General features: G+C 47.6%; 1 protein-coding gene and 1 long non-coding RNA gene across 4 annotated transcripts in view; one reads left to right on the plus strand and one right to left on the minus strand.

Moving 5' to 3' along the window:
- Dlgap2 (DLG associated protein 2) overlaps positions 1-22942 on the plus strand; it is a 663305-nt gene that overhangs the window by 621713 nt on the left and 18650 nt on the right. For 2 of the 3 annotated variants that reach the window (XM_031339174.1, XM_031339172.1), the window contains exons 9-12: positions 9821-10173; positions 11063-11104; positions 17961-18046; positions 19387-19802. In XM_031339174.1, coding sequence (XP_031195034.1) covers positions 9821-10173; positions 11063-11104; positions 17961-18046; positions 19387-19802 — 897 coding nt within the window. The remainder of the gene's footprint in view (positions 1-9820; positions 10174-11062; positions 11105-17960; positions 18047-19386; positions 19803-22942) is intronic. The other variant, XM_031339173.1, reaches the window with a different exon arrangement.
- Positions 16431-21751, minus strand: LOC116068960. The gene is made up of 4 exons (XR_004109775.1): positions 21675-21751; positions 21540-21583; positions 17913-17999; positions 16431-16709 (listed from the first exon to the last, which is right to left on the minus strand). It is a non-coding gene; the product is annotated as an uncharacterized LOC116068960 (long non-coding RNA).

Below are 22942 nucleotides of genomic sequence, written 5' to 3' on the forward strand. Positions count from 1 at the left end.
AAGATGGCCATTTTTACTATATTAATCCTGCCAATCCATGAGCATGGGAGATCTTTCCATCCTCTGAGGTGATCTTGGATTTTTAACTGTAAGAACATAAGTGTTACCGCTCAGCTCCTTTTGTAAATGTACTGACAATTTTTTTTTTATCCACTTGACACAAGCTAGAGTCATTTAGGGAGAGGGAAGCTCAGTTGAGAAAATGCCCCCACTGTGTTGACCTGTGAGAAAGGCTGTGGTGCATTTTCTTGGTTGGTGATTGATGTAGGAGGACCAATATCACTTTATAAAGCCATGGCACGCAGATGGTGCCTCCTGAGTTTGTGTTCCCGAGGTGTATATGAAAGCATGCTGAGCAAGATTTTGGAAGCAGGAAGCAGCACTCCATGGTATCAGCATCGTTCTTCCCTGGAGGTCCTGCTCTGACCTCCCAGGATGATGACCCACAGGCTGTAAGATGAAACACACTCTTTTCTTCCCATGTTACTTTTGCTCATGGTGTTTTTATCACAGTAGTAGAAATTCTAAGATAGTAAACTAGGGCTTCCTTTATGAGTATTCTCAAAGGCTTACCATCTTTGCTGTTAGGACTTAGCATGCATCGTAGGTCATTACCATGCAATGCTGGATGCTTTTGGAAAGATTCCTAGGGCAGACAACAATTACTGATACCCTGAAACGTGAATAGCTGGGAAAATTCTCCTCACCGACCTTTGGGATTGGACACACTTGGAACATTTGGAGGACATGCCAGTGCCGAAGCCAGTGTTACTGAGGACAAGACTGTGGTTAAAAGTCATAAATCCCGCTAGCTCCTGTGAGCCCACCTTCCCAGGTACTCCTCACATCGACATGTGTCCACATTATCATGGACATCCAGAACTCACAGATCATTCAAAGAGATACCATTTGCTCCAGATCAGGACTTGATAGGATCTCTGACTTTCCTAGGGTTCTTAAGGACAGCTCATTGGAGATCTGCCTGGTGAATAGGAATATAACTATGTCCCCAGTTGTAGATGCATCAGAAGCAGACAGGCGGTCCCCAGAAGAACCATCTCTGGACAAATGTGCTGCCACAAGCCTTTGGAGCCACTGTCTGGCCACCAGCTGCTTAGATAGCTGGCTTTCTTCCCTGTACCCACTGATACATGCACAGAATTCCTAAGAAGGGAGCCCCTCCTGTGTTGGTAGCACAGGAGGATGCCTGCTCCACAAGACAAATCCCAGCTGTAGAAAGGGTTCCATTGCTATCCCCGTCTGGGGCGATGCTCATGAGAAAAGTAAACATATTACGTAAGAAAGCAAAAAGATAAGATACTGTCCAGTGTGGGACTGCCTCAGGACAAGCTAGTACCACTTCTGGCCAGATGTTAATTAGTCCCTAAACCTCATGCAGAACATAACTCTATAAATCCATGGCACAGAGCCAACATGACTACATAGCTCCTGTTGTAAAGCCATCTGCTCAATAATTAATTCCCTTCCTGCCTCAAAAACTGGGTGGTTTTCCTCACCACATCTTTATTGGCAAGTGGCTTTGGAACTGGGAAATCCATGTGTCTTTCTTTCTTTAATAATCCTATTAATTTGGGACTGAGTGGACAGTAAGTCAGACCCTCACTTAGCAGGGAAGCCAGCAAGGTCCCACATGCCCAGTGCCTGCCAAGAGTTCAGTAACATCTGGACTCTCCAGTGTGTCCTTCATCCTGTGATGGACAGTTCACTAGCCCACTTTATTAACCATCTCTCTTCTCTACTAGAATAAGAGCTCTGTAAGACAGGGATGTTTCTTGCAGCTGACCTTGCAGTAACTGGAATTATTATATATTGTATTATACATAGTATACATAGTACCAAGTTTACATTGTATAGAGATGTGCTAAGTTTTTGTAGATTTGCTGAATGAAATGGTGAATCAATGAATGTGTGAATGAATGAATGAATGAATGAATGAATGAATGAATTAGATTTCTCTGTCTCTGGGTAGACTTGTATAACCTGCAGGTACTAGGGGTTTTATGAATGAGTTTTCTGCGTGGAGAGAGTAGGAGATGAGAGAAAAGAGAAGGGAAGAGAACGAAAGAGAGAAGACATCATGTCTTATCCTGTCTGTAGCACCCAGCACAAAGTAGGCTGCCCTTGTATGTTAGGACTTGTGCACTGATAAGGTGCTCCTATGTGTGGGCTTCTGTAAAAATCCTTTGTAGTTCATTATGAAATGTGCATTGTTGTTTCTGTATCCCCTGGAGTTGGAGGCAGATTTTCTTAAATAAAGAATAGCATTTGTTGCATACCAAGAGCCAGCTGCTAAATAGCACTGAGGCTCTCTGATTACACAGCAGATTGCCACGTTGGCCCATACACCAGGCCTCCAGGCACTGTACCCAAGTAGAGCCTTGATAAGTCACTGTCTCCAGGACTCCCTCTTCTATCCAGGCACCCTTTGCCTGGGCCAGGGAGCGGCTGGACTTTTAGAGATGGAGCAGTGCTATCAAGCTATGGATCTTGGGAGAAGCCCCATGTGGTTGTTTGATGATGCCATAGTGAGCAGAGACTTTGCAGCATATGAACCTCCATTGCCAAGAAACAGCTGCAGTATACCGAAACTGTCCATTGTGAGGAGATTCCAGGTCTGCACGGAGTTTGTCTTAGCACTTGATGTGGGATGCAGCACGAGAGCCACGACCCTTTGCTTTTCACCGTGAGGAACTTGCAGCCATGATGCCTGTAGTGTCTAAAGTCAGCCACCCACCAACACCCACACCCTCATGCTTTAAACAGCCCCGTGCCTCCAGGCCGCTGGGTGGCCATGCTTGGCCAGCTCCCAGTGATGACGTTTATCGATTCACCTAGGCCTTGAAGGTTCTCAGAGGACTGCACTCCAAGGACACTCATCTGTTGTCACAGCTGACATTGGCTGTCTGCCTGGACAGTCTCAGTGAGGCAGAAGGCAAATCAACACTTGCCTGTGTTGTAGGGGGATCGATACCTGTGCGCCCCTTTTTGTCCTATTACGCCTTGAAATTATAACAGTGCAGTTCATGATGTGTGCCTGGGGCCTCTAAGCAGGCTTTATTTAGTATATGTTAATTTTACCCTGAACCATCAATAAGTCATCTATGTACTGTCTGCCCATGCAAGAAGCATTTGCCTTATTTTTCATGAGTACTTTATGGAAAGTCATTTCTTCCTTAATTAAGAGACATTGATACCTAGATATATTTACCTTGGGAGGTCAGTGGCACCTGTAAACTTAAGTCCACAATGTCCCACACAGAATTAGCCTTCCCTCAAGCCCCTGAGAGACAAATACAAATCCAGAATCACTGGAGTAGACACACCATTCAAATTAAGAGTTGGAATGAAACTGATGTTTGTGAATGTGTGTGCACACAGATACACACTCTGAGACAAATGACAGGGCTGTCCACCCTGCACGGTTCAAACATGTCACCAGCACATTAATTCATTGCTACCCAATATGTCTGTTATTAATCTGTGGGTTTCAACTGGATTCTTTTCAAGTGTTCCCATGTAAGTTTAAGGCCATTATGAGCCCCGAAGATTGACTCCAGGACCTTCTTCTATAACTTATCACTGCACCACATCCTTTGGGGGTGTGTCACTGTGTAACCCAGTCTAGTCTCTAACTCATGGCCCTCTGCTTCCTGCATGTTGAGATTACAGTGTGTGCCATCTGCCTGAACCCAAACCCCCATTCTTCAGGAACTGGGCCAAAGTTGGGATCCCTACAGTGTACGTAGTCTGTTCATTTTAACTTTTATCTTACAGTGGTAGCATTACAAGGTTCCCCGTTGGCTGGCAATGCTAGGGAAGTCCCTCTGGGTCACCTGGCCCTTTGTAGATGCTATACATAACAAAATTCATGGATTCTTCACATCTCATGCAAGCCCTCAATTTGTGATGTGATTTGCAAACAGTTAAAATGAAAACAGGAAGTGCCTCGCCAGTCAGGCGGCTGTCGGCACCTCCTTTCCCTGGCTGGGTATGCTAAGTGCTACACTATCATCTCTTGCTAATTAGCACATTCTGAACAGGCATCTCAGCTGCTAGCCCTCAGTGTGGCCCCAAAACTTGTGTGGCCGCCTAATTGTTTTGAAACTTTAGGGAGACCATCGTGTAAATGCCCGTGGGAAGCAGTTTGGTGTCTTGGCTGATTTATACTTATGTTTTGAGACTAACATTAATTAAAGTGTCAAAATATCTATAATCCTTTATGTCAAATCTTTTTTTTTTTCTTCAAAGTTCAGTTTCTCCTGTTCCTCTTCTCATCTAGGCTGTCTCGGGGCTTGATTACTGTAATTCCTTTTATGCTGCTTTACTTAAAGACCTAATTAAGAGAGAGAGAGAGAGTACTGGGACTCCCAGGGTGGTGTGCACATCCAGAGAGAGTGGTGATGGTGATGCCTGCCATTCAGGATACGCTGTGCATTGATGATATATTTGTGCTTCACACCACAGAACACCAGATTTTAAATCTCCTTATTGGCTTGCAAAGAACTGGTGGTTTGAGTTCAGAAATGTGCTCCTAGAGTCTGGGTGTTGAGCCTAGAAAGCGAGGTCACGTCACCATCATAAGGAAGGGAGAGTGTGGCAATTTGTTCTATTTCATTCAAGTTAGCTTCTTTCCAATAAAGGGGATTGGTTCAGCTCTCCTGTCAGAACTTGGCTAGCCCAATATGAAGCTATGAGGTGAGTAAACATGTATCCCACATGGGGTCACACTGTATGCATAGGTGATCTATGTGGAGCCATATTGTGGATGCTGGCATTTCAAATGGAGCCACACTGCATGTGTGTGAGCATCCCAAGTGCAGCCATGTTGGTGTAGGGGTTATCCTGTGTGTGGAGAGAGAGTGTTTCTCTGGAGCCACATGGGGTGTGTGTGTGTCTGTGTGTGTGTGTGTCTGTGTCTGTGCATGTGTGTATGTACACATGCACGCACATGCATATGCACACGTGTGTACAGGTATTTCATGAGAGAGCATAGATAGAATTTTCTTCCTCGTGATTGAATTTTGTAAATATGCATGTAGTAAGTTGGTGGCAGTCTCTGAAGATGTGAAAGCTTTGGGCCAAGCTCCAGGTTGCTGTGGTGGTTCTGTTTGTTTGGTTTGGTTTTGGGTTTGGTTTGGTTTGGGTTTGGGTTTGGGTTTGGGTTTGGGTTTGGGTTTGGGTTTGGGTTTCGTTTCGTTTCATTTCGTTTCGTTTTTTGTTTTTTCCTGCTCACTGAGGAGAGGGATCATGAGAGGCAGTAGGTGACCATGGCGTAATGGCCAGGTTTCTGAGTGCTTAGCAGAAACATAGACAAGCAGAGATGGAAGAGGATAATTTCCCCAAGCTCATGAGATCACACCACCTCATGTCTGCAGAAAGAGTGACACACTTATTTCTCAGAGCACCAGGAAGGAGGTCGTGAAGCCTGCCCCACAGCAGGTGGTGTGTAGGCAGCATGCTTGAGGGATGGCTCAGCTTTGCTCTGGCTGGTTTGCCTTGTCTTCTGTCCTGATTCTACCACTGTGGCTGTATGGAGGGGAGCATCTGATGCTGGACAGTGTGTGTCATTTTCAGAACGTTGGACAACTGCAATAATCAATTCAAGACATCAAAATAATCAACATTAAATTGTATCAAAGCAAAAGTCCAAAGCCTTGCCAGGGTCGTGGGCCCTAGAAGAATGATTCCTGAAAGCAGCAGCCAGTGGTGTGCTTCTCGTGTGACGCCTGCAGTGCCAGTGGCGTGCTTCTCTGTGACGCCTGCAGTGCCAGTGGCGTGCTTCTTATGTGATGCCTGCAGTGCCAGTGGCATGCTTCTCTGTGACGCCTGCAGTGCCAGTGGCGTGCTTCTTGTGTGATGCCTGCAGTGTTTATGCCGGTCCTGTTGAATAAGCCTGTAAGAGGCTAGGTGTCTCCAGACCCTTCCTCTGTGTCTGGGGATGTGACAGGGATGATATCTATGGTCCCTGGTGGGTTGAAAGATACTCAGGTGTGGATTGACTGTGAAAATTATCTATGGTCCCTGGTGGGTTGAAAGATACTCAGGTGTGGATTGACTGTGAAAATTAGTAATTACAGGTTTTCACTGAAGAACAGTTGACTTTATAGCAATTAAAGATATATATATTTGCATTTGCTTTCAAAAAGGCTTACTAGGAAAATTTGGTAGCTTAAGTAATGTGTGTTTAACCTCTGCAATGAGAAGAATCTCTCTTGGATGTTCTGACTACAGCCAGAGGCAGTCTAGGATGTCCCCTGACACTGCATCACTGACACCATGTAGACATTCTCTCTGCCCCTCCACACAAGCATCATGGCCCAGCCTGAGTCGGTGACACACAGCCTCATGGTACGCAGACACAGATCTGAAGGCTGCCAAGCTATGCCACTGAAGAAAAGTCGGCGCTTCTATCTCCCTGCTAGAGTGTGGCAAGCCCTTCGCTAGGTTTTGCAAGAGCCTGTTAATTTGTTAGCTGCACATGCTCTGTAACTCCTGTTCCGCAGAGATATCAGTGTCCCTATTCCTATCTTTGCCCTGTAACAAATGTGTCACCTGTGCCAGGTGAGAAGGCAGTGTTTGGCTTCCCTAGGCTCTCTGAGGTCTGTCCTAACACTCCCATAATTACGCTGCTGATTTGCTGAAGAGCCATGAAGGAACCAAGCTTTGGTTGTTATGTTTTCAGATGTTGGTTTTTACTGACACACACTCAATGAGTTTTGCATTGGGAACTGGGGCATAGGACACTTTCTTGGGCAGGAATGAAGTAGAAGTGGAGTGTTTCTTTGAATTTCCTAGAAAGGCCAATGGCCAGCAAATTTAACTTTCTCAGTTCACCTAATAGGATGTTTAATGTTCTCCAGATTGCCGTGAAGATAAATGTAACTGTTATGTTAAAATAATTTTAAATATATTAAGACATACACTCTTTGTGTGTGAGACAGACAGACAGACAGACAGACAGACAGACAGACAGACAGAGGTAAAGTGCCTTCTTCAACCTACCTTATTATCAAGAGACAGGATCTCTAATCGAATCTGGAGCTCACTGATTTGATGAGACCCCACTTCCCAGGTTCTAGGATTAGAAGCTCGCTCCCCCACTCCTGGATCCTTTTATAAATGGGCTCTTGGGAATCTGATCCAAGTCCTCACACTTGTATTGCAGGTGTTTTTCTCCCTGATGCATGTCCCTGGGCCCACGTGCAAGTTTCTGATGCTTCTTGGTTCCACATTCTTCACTATCAGCATCACTGCAGGGACATGAGACTCCCCTAAAATCTGTATTCCCACTCTAAGACACAAAGCTGCGTGGACTGTGTCTACCACCAAGAGCACAGTCCAAGGTCAGGCTCCATGTTTACCACATGGCTCTGCTGGCTTTCTACCAGTCGACCAAATCAGAAATGTACCCAGGAGGAATAAGCTCTCCCCTCTACACCCGCACCGCATCCAAGGGGTGACATAAGAGTGACCTCCAGGTTGCCAGTGCTGTGCTGTAGACACTCTAAGTTAGCCTTTCCGAACCTGCGGGTCATGACCCCTGTCTCCAGAAATGCTTACATTATGATTCATACCAACAGCAAAATTATAGTCATGACGTAGCCGTAAAATACTTTTATGGTTGGAAGTCACTGCAGCATGAGGAGCTGTGTTAAAAGGTGGGAGCATTAGGAAGGTTGAGAACCACTGCTGTAGATGGTCTTCCCAGGTGCCATTTCCCCTGTGAGTGTGCACATGTGGCACTGTGTCCTGGATAAATACACTACAAACTAGTAAGAGCTTAATGAAAAGAAGATTCTAAACGGACCGTGGCCCCAAGGATGCATGAAGGTGCTCTACTATAGTCTTCTCAAACTTGGCAAGACCCGTGCTGACCAATGTTTCCAAAGCTGAGAGCCAGGAGCCAGTTGATTTACCTGTACACATATGTCCCCACCCGTGACCTCAGAGCATAAGAGTCATGTAGAAAGACCGAGAGATTTTCAGCCCCTCCCAGGGAGACATTAGTTCCTCAGCCTCATCACATTGACATTTGGGATGCAGTCTCTTTGTGGGAGTGAATGTTTCTAAATATCCAGGGTTTCCGAAGCATCTGGGGTGTGCCAGAGCACCACGCCTCTACCCTCAAAACCATCACCAGATACTTCCAAGATCCCCCAAGAAAAGAGGAAGAACAGGATCACCACAGCTGTACACATCTGTCCTTGCAACAGGGAAGGGTGGGAGAGCCACCCAGGAAGCTCCTAACATTAGGAGCCTGCTTGCCTGCAATTTGACCAAGTTCTTCTCTGACCCACTTTCCGTGAGCTGGCCAACAGGGCAGTGGCCAGCGTCTCAGATAGATGTGCTGTGCTCAGATCTCACTCAAATTCACAAGTGAGTGATGAGGGCAAAATTAGAAACAGTGGTAACTGACAGGTGTGTTCTGTATCCTCGTGTGTGCACAAGAGGCATTGCCTGGCTCCGTTCCTAAGTGGGCCGCTGTTTGGGGTAGTTCCTCCCAGGTCAGTACATGTACATTGCTGCCTTCTTCCAACCCAGCTTAAATCTGATCAAAAATCAGAGCCCAGGTAAGGCACACGTTCAGAAGATGGTACTGTAGTCAATAATGTGCTTTCCAAGTTTGGGAGCATGGGCCCAAGGACTGGAGGATGATGAGTCTCAGGGTGTTTGCAAAAGGTAGCAATGGAAGATGCCAGGGTGCAAACGTCATAGGGGCTGGAGACCCAGAGGGCAGTGGCTGGAGCAAGAATCTCACCATGCACATCTCTGAATCTGAAAACGGTACGTGGAATGCTTTTAGTTTAATGGCTCTCTTTAAGAGATAAAGCCACGTTAGCAAAAGACATTTAAAGAAAAGGAAAAGAGGGGACTTCAAGGTGTTTCCTCTGTGGCGGAAAGAACTCAGCCTGGTTTGTGACACCTAGCTCTCTGCCAGCTCCTCTCCTGACTCTTCCCACCGCTCTCTTTAAACCGCATCCCCACTCATCGGCATGAAGGCGCTGGCCTGGTGAGCTCACTTCACTTCATTGTGAACGTTAAATAACAGTTACTCATTAGGAAGAAGTGTAGAAAATACAATCAGAAGAGAGAAAAGCGCAAGTACTGTCACTCTGCAATAAATGTGACTGACATTTTCAGTGTGCCCCTGGTTTCTCACGCCAGTGATTCCCTATGCGTGCATTTCATTTTTATCTCTGACTTGGGACCCCGCCTGCTTCCCTCATCTGGTGTGGTAAAAGGTAGTGTTAGCACAACACCATGACCTCCATGAAGTCAGTGGTATGGACAGATTTTGTCCTACACACGCGCGCGCGCACACACACGTTCATATACACACACATTTTCACACATACATTTACTCACATGCACACACACTTTTTTAAAAAGATTTATTTATTTATTATACATAGGTACACTGTAGTTGTCCTCAGACACACCAGAAGAGGGCATGAGATCTCATTACGGATGGTTGTGAGCCACCATGTGGTTGCTGGGATTTGAACTCAGGACCTTCTGAAGAGCAGTCAGTGCTCTTAACCGCTGAGTCATCTCTCCAGTCCCCCCGCCACACACACACACGTTTTTTAACTTATATGCTTGATTTTTAGGTGCTTTTATGATTTTCCTATTGTTACATATATATCCACACAACAATATCTTTAAACACAACAGGATCTTGTCCATTTGCCTGACTTCTCAGGCCGGACGCCCAGACACAGCCTAACTGAGCTGCGTGCCAGAGCTGCAGACCAGCTCTACAGAGGATTTCCCCTAACTGGGCCTTCTTCTCTTGCAGCTGTCTCCTACACAAATTATAAGAAGACGCCTCCCCCAGTGCCCCCACGGACCACCTCCAAGCCTCTGATCTCTGTGACGGCCCAGAGCAGCACAGAATCGACACAGGATGCCTACCAGGACAGCCGTGCCCAGAGGATGTCCCCGTGGCCCCAAGATAGCCGTGGTGGCCTCTACAACTCCATGGACAGTCTAGACAGCAACAAGGCCATGAATTTGGCTCTGGAAACAGCTGCAGCCCAGCGCCATGCAGCCGACACCCAGAGCAGCTCCACAAGGAGCATCGACAAGGCAGTCCTGGCATCCAAAGCTGAAGAGCTCCTCAAAAGTCGCTGCTCCTCCATCGGGGTCCAGGTACTCTCCCTTGACCACCCTCCCTGGCACCTGCACAGGCTGAGTCAAAAACCAAGTCGCAGCCCCAAGTGTTTGGCCCCTTAACAGAAGCAAGGCAGTAAAGGCTGGGAGGCTACCTGTGCCTGCCCCCAGCACGAGAGACCCCAGTACAGAGCCCAGGGAGATGAGACTCAGGTACTATCTACACACACACTATCTTGGGACTTTCAGAGCTATGGTCCTCAGGGCTGACAGCTGGAAAGACGGTTTGGATAGGTTATTCAGATGCCGATAACGAGGGTGAGGGACTTGTTGAAAACACTTCAGCCCTCAAGAAGTGTTGGGAATAAAGAGGCAGACAGACCTAAGTGCTGTGAGGTGAGCATGTGACCAACTGGAGCAGTGTTCGACTGGGCTCTGCCTCTCAGCCCTCTGTCCCAGAGGCCTCTACACACAGGAGCAGTATCCTGTGGTGTCCCACCACGCAAGGGTGTCCCACCATCCCATTAGCCTCCTAGCTCTAAGCCTGGCCGGCCCTCCCACTCTTCAGTTGACTCAGAGAAGTTGACTTAGGTGCATTGAAGCACACATAATACAAAAATAGGGGGCCTGTCTCACAAATGGCATGAGCCGACCTCCTCTAAGCCCTAGCAGATGTGGTTGCGCAAGCTGAGTTTACCAGCATAGGTTTGCCTCTCGCTTCTGCACCTCAGCTCAGCTTGTGTGACAGGTTTTAAAATCATAATGATTAATTCTCCACACATACATCCTGCAAGGAGGAAGTTCACGGAGCTGGAAGGGATGGCGCCATATAGGACTTGGGGGACATGCAGAAACCAGGGGGGTGTCGGCCCACCGGCCTGGGTCCTTGAGCCAGGTCTCCACACTGTGGCTTCGTTGGTTTTTTTAGGATTCTGAATTCCCTGATCATCAACCCTACCCAAGGTCAGATGTAAGTACCAACCCTCTCCAAATCCAAGCTCGCATGAAAGATTTTTTCTCTCTCTTCTTTGGATTCTTCATATGACTGCTCTCGTCACCTCTCTGTCCCAGCTCTATGTGCCAGGCACTCTGTTGGGTGTGTCACACTGTTGCACAGAACCCTTGACAACCCCTAGGAAGTAACTTGGCCCCCACTAGGGGGGAAGACGTAACTTGCAAGCCTGAGAGTCCTAGCAACCGTGGAAGCATGGGACACTCGCCATTCCTGTCTCTAGTTAAGACCTGGAGTTCTCCAAATACACCAGCACACATTCACTCCCAGGCCTCCAAGACCCCTTGTGGTATTCATGGCCAGAGCTGTCTGTCAGTGGCCCATGAGAGGACCAAGGACAGAGACCCAGCCTCTGTGCAGCTAGAGGAGCCCGATACAATTTCAAGAACTCATAAAGCTGGATTATCATGCTCCAAAGGGAGACAAGACTTCATGCTGGCTCTCAGAGCTGGGCCTATACCTGAACTCACAGCACATTCTCTCCCCCTCACAGCTGGGCCCCACACACCTCTGGCCCACTCATGTTTGTAAGCGCTATCCTCCCTCGCTCTGTTGCTCACAGGCTGGGTCCGTGACTCCTGCCTCTTGGTACCCCAGCACCTAGCACAGTGCCTGGCACATAGAGAGCTCTCAGTTCATGTTGAGTATGGAGTGGATGGCTGTGTTGGTGGTGAGTGCTTAGTGGAGAGATGTGTGAACATCATGATACTGGTTGGTAAACTCATTCAACTTCCTGTTTCAGTGGGGAAAGAAAAAAAACAAAACAAAACACCATGACATGAGCCCAGAGAGCCACTACTGTGTAAATAAAATTAATGAAACTGTAGTGGAAGAAACTTGTTAGTTAGGGTAACAAGGAGGTGTGGCCAGACCTCCACTCCACCAGGAAAAATGAAGGCTCAGGAGTGGCCCTTTAAACAAGCTGAAGAGTATTCATAGAAGCCAGGTGCTAATGCCCGAGGGACGCACGGCAGACATAAACAAGTAAATAGGCTGTGTCGTATCCATGTCCCTAGCTCTATGATTTGTCTTTACTTAACCCTCATTAGTGACCCTGTGGGCCACATGTCATTATTCCCAAGCAAAGGAGGGGAAACAGGTGACCTGGGAGGATGTGTGCCTTGCCTGAGACTGCCTAGCTAGAAGTGCCACTGTTATGGACAAAGCCCAGCGGGTGGCTTCCCACAGCCCTGGCAGGGCTCTGCTGCCCAGAGAATTGAAACTAAATTGGGAAGCCATTCGGTACCATGGGAGTCTGCCTTAGCATTCCTCATAAACATTGCTGGGATTATCCATCCTGCCTGACCCAGAAACAGAAGCGAGCCTTACTGTGTCCTCAGCTTATAGAGAAGGGTCCGTAACATGGTGCCAAGCACTAAAGAACACTACTTCCTGCCTGGCCCAGACCCCTGTTCAATTACCCAGAGCCCCTCTGTCTGGGGAACTTTGAGAAGAGCCATGTGAATGTAGACCACCTACAACTGGTAAATGTTGTCTTCTCTGCTGAACATTAGGACCCATTGGCCCCTGGAGTAACTGTTCCTAGTCTGCAAGTATCATGTGACCCTACACAGTCAAGACTAGGGTCCAGAGACCCGGAGAGATGGCTCAGTGGTTAAAAGTATGTAGTATCCTTGCAGAGGCCGGGAACATGTCACCAACTCACAACAGACTATAGCAGCTCTGAGAACTCCAGCACCTCTGGGCTCCACAGGCATGCATGGCACTCACATGCTCATAGGCACAGAAAGGCCCGATGTACACATTATTAAATGTAAAAGAATAAAAGAATACTGTTAAAGACTAGGCCCCAGGATCTAAGTGAAGCCTGCTGGACTCTGCACAGTGTGGCACCTGTCATGCTCTTTACACGGCCACTCTGGCACCCTGTCCTTCCTTTCCACCCAGCTTAGAGCTCCATACTTCCTGGATGGTTGGACCCTGCATGGTGGAGTCAGCCTTAGGACCACATGGCCAGCTCTTGAGCGCTCTGGACTTTGAGCCAGATCCTCGAGCTGACGTCCCAGTCCCGGGATGAGAAGCGGAGGCTGAGTCCCCTGAAGTGGCCGACACAGGTCCTCAGACCTGGAGCTGTCTGTCACCTGGCTCGCTCCCTCCCTCTTCACCGGGCCAGGCCTGTGCAATCCTTTTTGTTTGTTTTGATTTCGTTTTTGTTTCTATCAGTTTACAGAGTGTCTGTTGTACAAAGGTCTTCATGTTGTGTGGGCGTGTGTGCTTGTGAAACTGCCTCAGTAGAAGGCACAACGAAGTCTTCAGTTCCATGGGCCTGGGCAGACCTGTGCTATGAGAACAATCACGGCCAGGTGCTTCCCAAGTTACCACAATGAGGAGCACCTCTAGAAGCCTTCGTAACCATTCCTGTTGGGGGTCCTGCTGTGTATCCTACACTGCACTCCACACCTGGCATGCATGCACGCTCCCGCGCGTGCGCGCTCGCGCGCGCACACACACACACACACACACACACACACACACACACACACACACACACACTGCTTCAACTGCTGTTAATCGGAATCCCCGAACTCCTCACCAAAACATCCTGTTTAGCTCCTGGACTTAGAATGGGCTCCTGAAGGAACAATGAGTTTATCTCGAAAGCTACCCATCTGCCTCGATCTGAGGAAGGCTTACATGATGGAGCCCCAGGCGCTTGTTTGGAGATCAGCAACTCCAGGGGGGAGCTCAGATGTCCTCCTGAGCATCCTCAGTGCTCCAGAGCTTTCACCTCGGGATCCAACAGTTCAGGCTCAGACTAAGGCAGCTTTGCTGTAGTTTGGTGTCAAGCCTGGTCTGGTGAGAGATGAACTGGGCACAGGAGAGAACGCCTTAGGTTTTTTCCCCTATGCCCACCACTCTTGGACCTGCCCACATGAGTACACACACACACATACTTAGAGGCACGTGTAGATGGTCTCCACCAAATTCCTTAGACTTCTCAAGCAGATCGTACCCCCAGACACTTTCCCCACTCTATCCTCATGGCTCCCTCTCATGACTTCCCTCTGTATGTAGCCTAGCACGAACTGAGAGTTGCATGGCCAGAAGAATAAAGGCGTCTACCAGTCACCTCAGTTACAAGCTTATGTGTCGTTCTTCACTGTCAACTGGGGAACCCCTACCCCCCCACACAGATTCTATCTCCAGAGTTACCCAGAAGGACTTGACTGATTCATCCTTCTCTCAATTAGCTCTGTGTCACATGTGTCTCTTGATTAGCTCTGTGTCACATGTGTCTCTTGATTAGCTCTGTCACATGTGTCTCTTGACTGGCTCTCTGTCACGCGTCTCTTGATTAGCTCTGTGTCACGTGTGTCTTTTGATTAGCTCTCTGTCATATGTGGAGCTCATAGACAGACATTCTGCACACTGTTTTAAATGTCTTCACACTGGTGAGCATGTTCCTTCACGAGATGCCATGTTCTCTCTCCCCCATTGATTACAGTAGCTCTCCTCTACCCTGCATTTCTCTTCTCGGGCCTTGGGTGTTGGCAAACCTTGAGCTCCTTTTGGACACGTGACGTCAAGACTTTGCCTTCCACCACAGCTTTGTAGCCTTTTAGGATAGTTTCAGATGACAACTTCTTTTAAAGTGGCCAAACTCTTGCAGTGTGTATCTCTTCAACTTCACATGAATGTGACTCTCCTGAGGGTCCTTGGTGGCACTGAGAAGACAAGGAGTTGGCTGCAGGCAAATCTCCCTGACTGCTCTGTTTCTGAGAAGGTGTTGGCTATTTCCAATTTTTTTTTTTTTTGGGTGAACAGCTGCATTTTTTATTAGATATTTTCTTTATTTACATGTAAATTTCTCCTTTCCCAGTTTCCCCTCCAAAAAACAAACAAACAAAAACAACAAGAACAAACCCCTCTTGCCCCCACCCATGCCTGCCACCCCACCCTCTCCCACTTCTTGGCCCTGGCATTCCCCTACACTGGAGCACAGAACCTTCACAGGGCCGAGGTCCTCTCCTCCTATTGAGGATCGAACTTGCAATCCTCTACTATACACGTGCTGCCAGAACAATCAGACCCCTCCATGTGCAGTCCTTGGTTGGTGGTTGAGACCCTGGGAGCTCTGAGGGTGCTAGTTAGTTCATATTGTTGTTTGTCCTAAGGGGCTGCAAATCCCTCAGAGCAAAGGTTCAAGGGAACTAAAGAGATTTTCCTAGTGGTCGTCCCACTAGTTTGAAACACACCTGAACGTGTGCAGGAGCCCCCCCTCAAGCTCTCCCTCTCTCTGTCACCCTAAAAGTGACTTACTTACATTAGGAAAAAAAATGGTGGGTTGAGGGGGATCTCATTCCTTAGTGTGTGTGTGTGTGTGTGTGTGTGTGTGTGTGTGTGTGTATGTGTTGTCTGTGTATGTGTGTATTGTTTGTGTGTGTATGTATGTATGTATGTATGTGTATATGTACACAGAAGAGTATATGTATGTCTCCCCACACTATGATTAATAATGGCCTGCCAATCCATGAACTTTAGCCTAATTCTATCTAAGGCATTTTTGATGTTTTTAACTTTACAACCATCATTTAGATAACTTCAGGGCATCCGTCATCATAACTGAATATCGATTTACAAAAGAACCCTTTCACAGACCTCGCATGGGACAGAGTGTATCACCATCTCTTTCAGCTGCATTCCAGGGAGTGAAGTAAATTAGACAACTATTTTCGATAGTTTTATGACAGAAGTATGTACTTTTTCCACTTCAAAATCTCCCTGAGATTACACAGCTCTCAAATTTGGCAGTATAAACCCAGACATGAAGGCACATGCCTGTAACCCAGAACTAGGGAGACTGAAGCAAAAGAATCATAAGGTTGAGACCAGATTTGGTGACACAGTAAGATCATGTCTAGAAATTAGGTAGGTAGGTACATAGATAGATAGATAGATAGATGACTGAACAACCAGGGACATATGAGATATTCCCAAAAGTTTTCCCAGGTAGATATATAAGAAGCATCGTGAACAACGTGGTATGGTGGAAAGCTAGAAATAACCAAATTAACCCTCCACTGAACACTAAGTAAGTAAATTAGATTGCATTCATAGCATAGGAATCTATATGATATGATTAAAATACAAGGCAGGACTGGAATGGAGTTTAATAGTAGAGTGTTTGCCTAGAATGTAAGGATGGCTAGATAGATAGATAGATAGATAGATAGATAGATAGATAGATAGATAGACAGATAGAGCAAGTCCCTGCGTTCTAATCCTAGCCAAATAAATGAATGAATGAATGAATACATGGTAGTTCTCTGTGTCCTGACATATTATTTTAAACCTATTAGGTTATATTCAGGTCTTTTGTTTGAAGTATCAGTAATCTACATGTCCAGTAAAATACATACGATTCAATGGGACCATGACCACTTAGACCACAGGAGGCAGAAGCTTCATGACCCCGAGCAAGAAGTTCTCAGGTTGTCTTTCTAGATTTCTTCCTCCATTCGACCCTTCCTTTCTTCCAGCTGTCGAAACCAGCAACACTGATCTGGCTGTTAGAAATTCAAGAGTTCTGAGACTCCCATGGCTGTGAGGGGTAGAAATCAGAGCTCTGAGGTCAAGGGCTCCTGGGCTGGGATCCTGGCACTGCATACAATAAGCTGAGTGCCCTTTGGCAAGGAACTCACCTTCGGTTCTCTAGGAATACCCTGAGGTCTTTGCGTGGACAACAGCGGTAAAGCTTAAGACACTGAACTGGTATCTGGCTCCTGGTCAATCAAATCACACATATCCACAACCACCACATCCTGTGGCCTATGGGGCCTGGAGATGCAAGATCACAGACCAGCCCGGGGCAGTGCTTTCTCCTCCCAAACACACAGGGTACACTGTCAAGGGGTTAACTGCTTTGTTCTTCCTGGTAGTGACTTAAATTTTTAAGAAAAAATGTGTCTTTATAGTATGGCTTTTGAATTTGGGCTTAACCGTCCTGTAGCTCTGTCAGATGATGTTTTGAGAAAAGAGGATGCTGTCTGGCACTAGGAAAGATCTCCACGGCTTTACCAGCCTTGGCCTCACAGAATTTCCCACCTGGTGATGTATTACATAACAGTTCCCCATAGCTGACAATCATGAAACTGCCTGGTGGGCTCGGGAGAACTGAGCAGCTAGGGCCACCATGAGGAGCCTCTTGAGGGTGCCTGTCGCTGTTGTCACCTTGAGCAGCCTCCTGGCCATCCCAGCAGCCACAGGCTTCCCGGTTCCCCTCCTTCCCTGGCCCCCGAAAGTGCTCTCGTCCCTTCCTGTGTCTTTCTGTATGCAGCTGAAGCCATTGGTACTCTCCTCTTAAATTGCTTATCTGTCGTTGTTAGCTGTGTTTGGCTCACACTGTCCTCGACTTACTGCAGAGTGTGATAAGCCGGTCCAAGTCCTGTAAAGATGCGGCCCAGCAAAGCCCTGGGTTCTTTTGTTTGTTTGTTTTTGTTTTTGTTTTTGACTAAACAATTTTATCTGCATATGTCTAAAAGACTCAAGTACAGCCTTGAGTTCAAGGAGTTATGTAAAATTCAATGAAACCCTGGTAGCCACATAATTACACAGAAATGAATGTGCATCTCCCTCCCTCCCTCCCTTCCTCCCTCCCTCCCTCCCTCCCTCCCCCTCGCCCTACCCTTCTCCCTCCCCCTCTCCCTTTTCTATCCGATTCTACTGGATCAAGTGCATTTCTGCATTAATTAAACACATACACAATCGATTACAGCAAATGAACAAGAAGAAAATAGTCACTGACCAGATTCCATGCCTCAGGTCTAAAGTGAGATGTTCTGTGTTGAATTAGGTAGAAACAGCCACAGATTCTGACACGGAGAGCAGAGGCCTACGGGAGTACCACTCCGTTGGTGTGCAAGTAGAAGACGAAAAACGGTAACTCCCCCCACCACCACCCCCCTTCAGAGTGGCTGTGTCACCCAAGCCAGCTGCTTGCTAAACACTGGGCTGCAAGATTCCAGTCTCTTTGCACTGGCCATCAGTAATTCATTCTGCCTTCAGAGACAGGCCATTCATTTATACTTCATCACTCAAATATGAATGTACATGGGTCATGCCTTGTTTTTGTAAGAGGAAAGGGAATAATTCTTTTCAAAGTAATTTACCACCTATTAAAATAGCATCATAGCTCACAGCCCTGGGAGGTCAAAGTCCTTTATCCAGAATCCTTTCTCAAAAAGAGAGTAGGCTGGGGGCAAGGCAAACGTGTTTCTCACCTTACAATGTTGAAAATAATGAGGGCGAAGTGGGAAAAACACAGATAGAAAGAAGGGAGGGAGGGAGGCAGAGGGAGGGGAGCCCAGATACAAGATATGCCCTTCTCACTTCAGAAGTTTTACCTAAAAGCATAGAACACCAGGGTGCATCTGTGGCTATGACATGGTTTTTAACCAGGGCAGAGAAATTGTTTTCCTGGCATTTAGGAACATTGCCAACTACACAGCAGCAGAAAGTACCAGGCTCTAAGTTGAAAGCTGCGTGTGCCCTTACCTAGGCACTGTGCTGGGGGTGGGGGGGAGGGGTGACCTTCCTGAAGGGACCTGGGATCCAACAGGAGAGATCTGGACTGCAAAGAAAACCTAAGGATCTACAGAGGGCATTGCTTTACGCATGGGCCAGAGTTCATAAACTTGGCATGGATCCAGAGCAGTGGTTCTCAACCTATGGGTCATGACCCCCATGGGGGTCATATATCAGACATCCTGAATATCAGATATTTACATTACAATGTGTAACAGTAGAAAATTACAGTTAGAAGTAGCAACAAAATATTGGGAGTCACCACAACCTGAGGAACTATATTAGAGGGTCATAGCATTAGGAAGGCTGAGATCCACTGCTCTAATAAAGGGAGCCATGGAACACCACTCTTACCACTCAATATACTTGAATGGTGAATGGGTGCCACCTAGAATCTGAATTGTTGATATTGAAGACCATTCATTTGTCACACCCTGTGTTCCTCACAGTGACCCTCAAGCACAGTGAGTTGGACTTGTGAGAGTTAGTGCTGAGGCTCAGGGTTGTCCCCATGAGGGTCTGTGGTGTCCCCATGAGGGTCTGGGGTGTCCCCATGAGGGTCTGGGGGTGTCCCCATGAGGGTCTGGGGATATCCCCATGAGGGTCTGGGGGTGTCCCCATGAGGGTCTGGGGATGTCCTCATGAGACTACAGGACAAGGCTGTATCTTTCCTCTGTCCTTCTCTCCTTTTCCAGGCATGGCCGTTTCAAGCGTTCTAACAGTGTCACCGCAGCTGTGCAGGCTGACTTAGAGCTGGAGGGCTTCTCTGGGCATGTCAGCATGGAGGACAAGGGCCTGCAGTTTGGATCCTCCTTCCAGCGACATTCAGAACCCAGTACCCCGACCCAGTATGGGGCACTGAGGACTGTGCGGACGCAGGGCCTCTTCAGTTACAGGGAGGACTACAGGACACAGGTGGACACTTCTACTCTGCCACCACCAGATCCCTGGCTGGAGCCATCCCTGGACACAGTGGAGACAGGGAGGATGTCTCCATGCCGGAGAGATGGCTCCTGGTTTCTGAAATTGCTGCACACAGAGACGAAGAGGATGGAAGGCTGGTGCAAAGAGATGGAGAGAGAAGCAGAGGAGAATGACCTCTCGGAAGAAAGTAAGAATTTGACTTTCCCCACAGCATGTTAGACTGTAACTTCTCAGGGAAGCAACTGAACCAGTGACAATATCAGTAGGGGGGCATCCCTTCCACATTCTAGCAAATGAAAGCCAAATGCTCTCTGCTGTCCCCCGCTCAATCCCAAGAAGCAGTGCTCTGCGAGACATGGTTGTCTTTCAGTTTTGTTTTGCCTAGTTCTGTGGGTTGGATATGAGATGAACTGTGCTAACTCCCCTGTGGTGCGCTTCACCTCATACTCCACTAACCAGTTCCCTGGTAACTTAATTATGCCCAAGGAACACTGAAGCTGAGCAGGAATTCCCCACTGCAGGGTGCAGAAGGACTTAACCCACAGTGTCCTCAGTTGAGCATGCCCAGGCCTGTCCAAACCCCCAGGCTCTCAAGTCCCTGCTTCTCCACAGAGAGTGTGCAAGACTCCCTCTCTGCCTACCTCTCTTTTACTTGAAGAATTCTAGCACCAGAAAGTAGAATCAAGTGGTGTAATGTGGAAACGTGCTTCCCAGAGTCTAGGGTGGTTGTTGGGGGTGGAGGAGGCGAAAAACTCAGACAGGGGAGAGAGAAAAGGAAGGGGGGGGTAAAGAATGAGACAGGGAGTGGAGGGAAGGAGCCTAGAGGGAGGGGAGAGAAGAGATGAGGAAAGAGAATAGGGAGGAAAGTGGGGGGATGGGAGGAAAACAAAGATGGGGATGGATGATTAGGATTCAGGAATAGTTTTTGTCCATAAACCCACCACTTCTGAAATTAGTAGGCAAACTGATCAAGAAAAATGGATTCTGTCAATTTGGGCTAAATCAGGAGGAGGGAGCCCCTGGGTTTTCTCAGCTTCTTCTGTAGCTGAATGCCACATTCATAGAAAAGATGAAACGAAACCCAGAAGATATAAGTGTGTCTGTGTGAGCCATCAGACCCCTGCAAGGTCTCTTCCTTCCAAGCTAGGTCCTCCTCTGGCTAGCCTTCAGCCTTTCTCTTACACCAATGTGGGACTCCTGGATTTTTTTTTTCTCTTTCAATCCTTTGGAATCCATTAATCTGTCAACCAAAAGGAGGGATGTGCATGTCTGAAGCCATCCATGTCACTTGCCAGGAGAGTTACATCATTTGAACTCATGTCATTCTAGAACATTCTAAAGGTTCTGACCTGCCTTTGCATATCTGTTTGTAAACTAACATGCCACCTTACTTTGTTTTCCATGTCTATGCTATACCTCTCCCATGGATTATACATACATCCTTTAAAGGCAGTGTTTCCTGACCATGCACTGTCTGCCAGCTCTATGCTATGCATGTCTGATATGTGCCTTAGTGCTTGATATGGTAAGATGGAAGGTGACCTTGGCAGCAGAGCATGGCAAGTGCTGGGGTTCCCCATCACCCCTGCCCACTCCAACACTGCAGTTTACTATCACCCCACTCCACCCACTCCCACACTGGGGTTCCCCATCACCCCTGCCCACTCCAACACTGCAGTTTACTATCACCCCACTCCACCCACTCCCACACTGGGGTTCCCCATCACCCCCACTCCACCCACTCCCATGCTGGGTTTCCCCATCAGCCTTGCCCACACCTACGTTGGCTTTTGCATTGCATGTTTACAGTTTCAGTATCTGAATACTGTGTTTCCAAAGACATCCTCACTGTGTCCACCCTCTCCTGCTGTTTCAGAAAAATATGGGCCCACTGACCCCAACTCGGGATGTCATGTTGACTCACCACTGCTGTGAGACGCCATTTATAGTCCGTGGAGAAGGCCGAGGCTGATAGTACACACACAAACAAGGTCATTGTGACAGGGCTGTGGAAATGCAGAGATAGGAGGTCAATTCTTTTTACATAAGCGGTAAATACCTAAGTATGAAAGTTGTCTAGGCTGAGGCACAGTCACGGGTTATGATTTTTTCTCTTTGGGGGAATTTCCTGTTGTGTCACAAAAGGACTTATGTGTCACTAAAGTGGCCGTAGGATCCCTCCTCACAGCTGTGACAGGTGTGAGATCTCTTTGCTTGACTACAATGCTCTGGGAAAGTGCTGCCCTCTAGGCCAACTATAGATCAGAGTAAACTGCCCCCCCCCCAGCCTCCTGGTTACAGTCTCTTAACTGTGCTATGTAACTTCTGGTGAACTGTAAGGCCTCTGGACTCTTTAAATGATGGTGATGCCCTGTGAGAGTTTGCTGAGCACTCGATGGCCAAGCCACTCTTGGTAGGCCAAAATGATACAAGAAATGAGTAAGCTTCCACATAGAAGGTAGGAGTGAGGGACATGGGACCAGGAGAAGCCTTTGTCAGGAAGAGCAAGGCACCAGGACAATGAGAGAAGTGTGGACAAAATGCTTCAGAGATCTGAGAGGAAACTCCTAGGTGGTTTTGTGGACAAGGTAAACTTGTGCCATAATCTGATGGCCCAGAAAACAGATGGGGGTCAAAAAAGGAGACTTGGGACACAAAAGGGGCACAGAGCTTAGAAGCAGGAGCCCATGGGCTGGCCTCTCTTGGAAAGACAACCAATTAAGCACTGCCCTTTCCACCTGCCTGGCAGGAGTGTCATTCGGTACCACGATGGGGTTGATGTTTCTCAAGGGTTGTCTTTGTACTATCCCAGAGATTCCTGGGTCTCTGAATGCAGAGATTACAATTAGTGTGTTCTATGCATTCGTGGTATCTCACAGGCCTCTGCAAACAACCATTAAGAAAGGGAAGGAGCGCCGGGAGGTGGTGGCTCACGCCTTTAATCCCAGCACTTGGGAGGCAGAGGCAGGCAGATTTCTGAGTTCGAGGCCAGCCTGGTCTACACAGTGAGTTCCAGGACAGCCAGGGCTACACAGAGAAACCCTGTCTCGAAAAAACCAGAAAAAAAAAAAAAGAAAGAAAGGGAAGGAGGGAGGTGGGCAAGCTTAATGAACAGCAACATTCAGAGTCCTTCTTGTGTATTAGAAGCACACCCCAGACCCCAGAGCATTGATCTGTGTCTGCAGTGGGGTGGGAGCCTCACATAGGACCAACACTGAAACAGTATCTAAATGGTCTTGACTTGTATATCCATTTGCCCCTGAACACCATAAGCCGTGACAGGGAGTAGAAGCTGTGACGCATCCCTAAGTTCCACTCTCCTGGGCA

Source organism: Mastomys coucha, unplaced genomic scaffold (assembly GCF_008632895.1).
Source record: "Mastomys coucha isolate ucsf_1 unplaced genomic scaffold, UCSF_Mcou_1 pScaffold22, whole genome shotgun sequence".
In the NCBI taxonomy this organism is placed as follows: domain Eukaryota; kingdom Metazoa; phylum Chordata; class Mammalia; order Rodentia; family Muridae; genus Mastomys; species Mastomys coucha.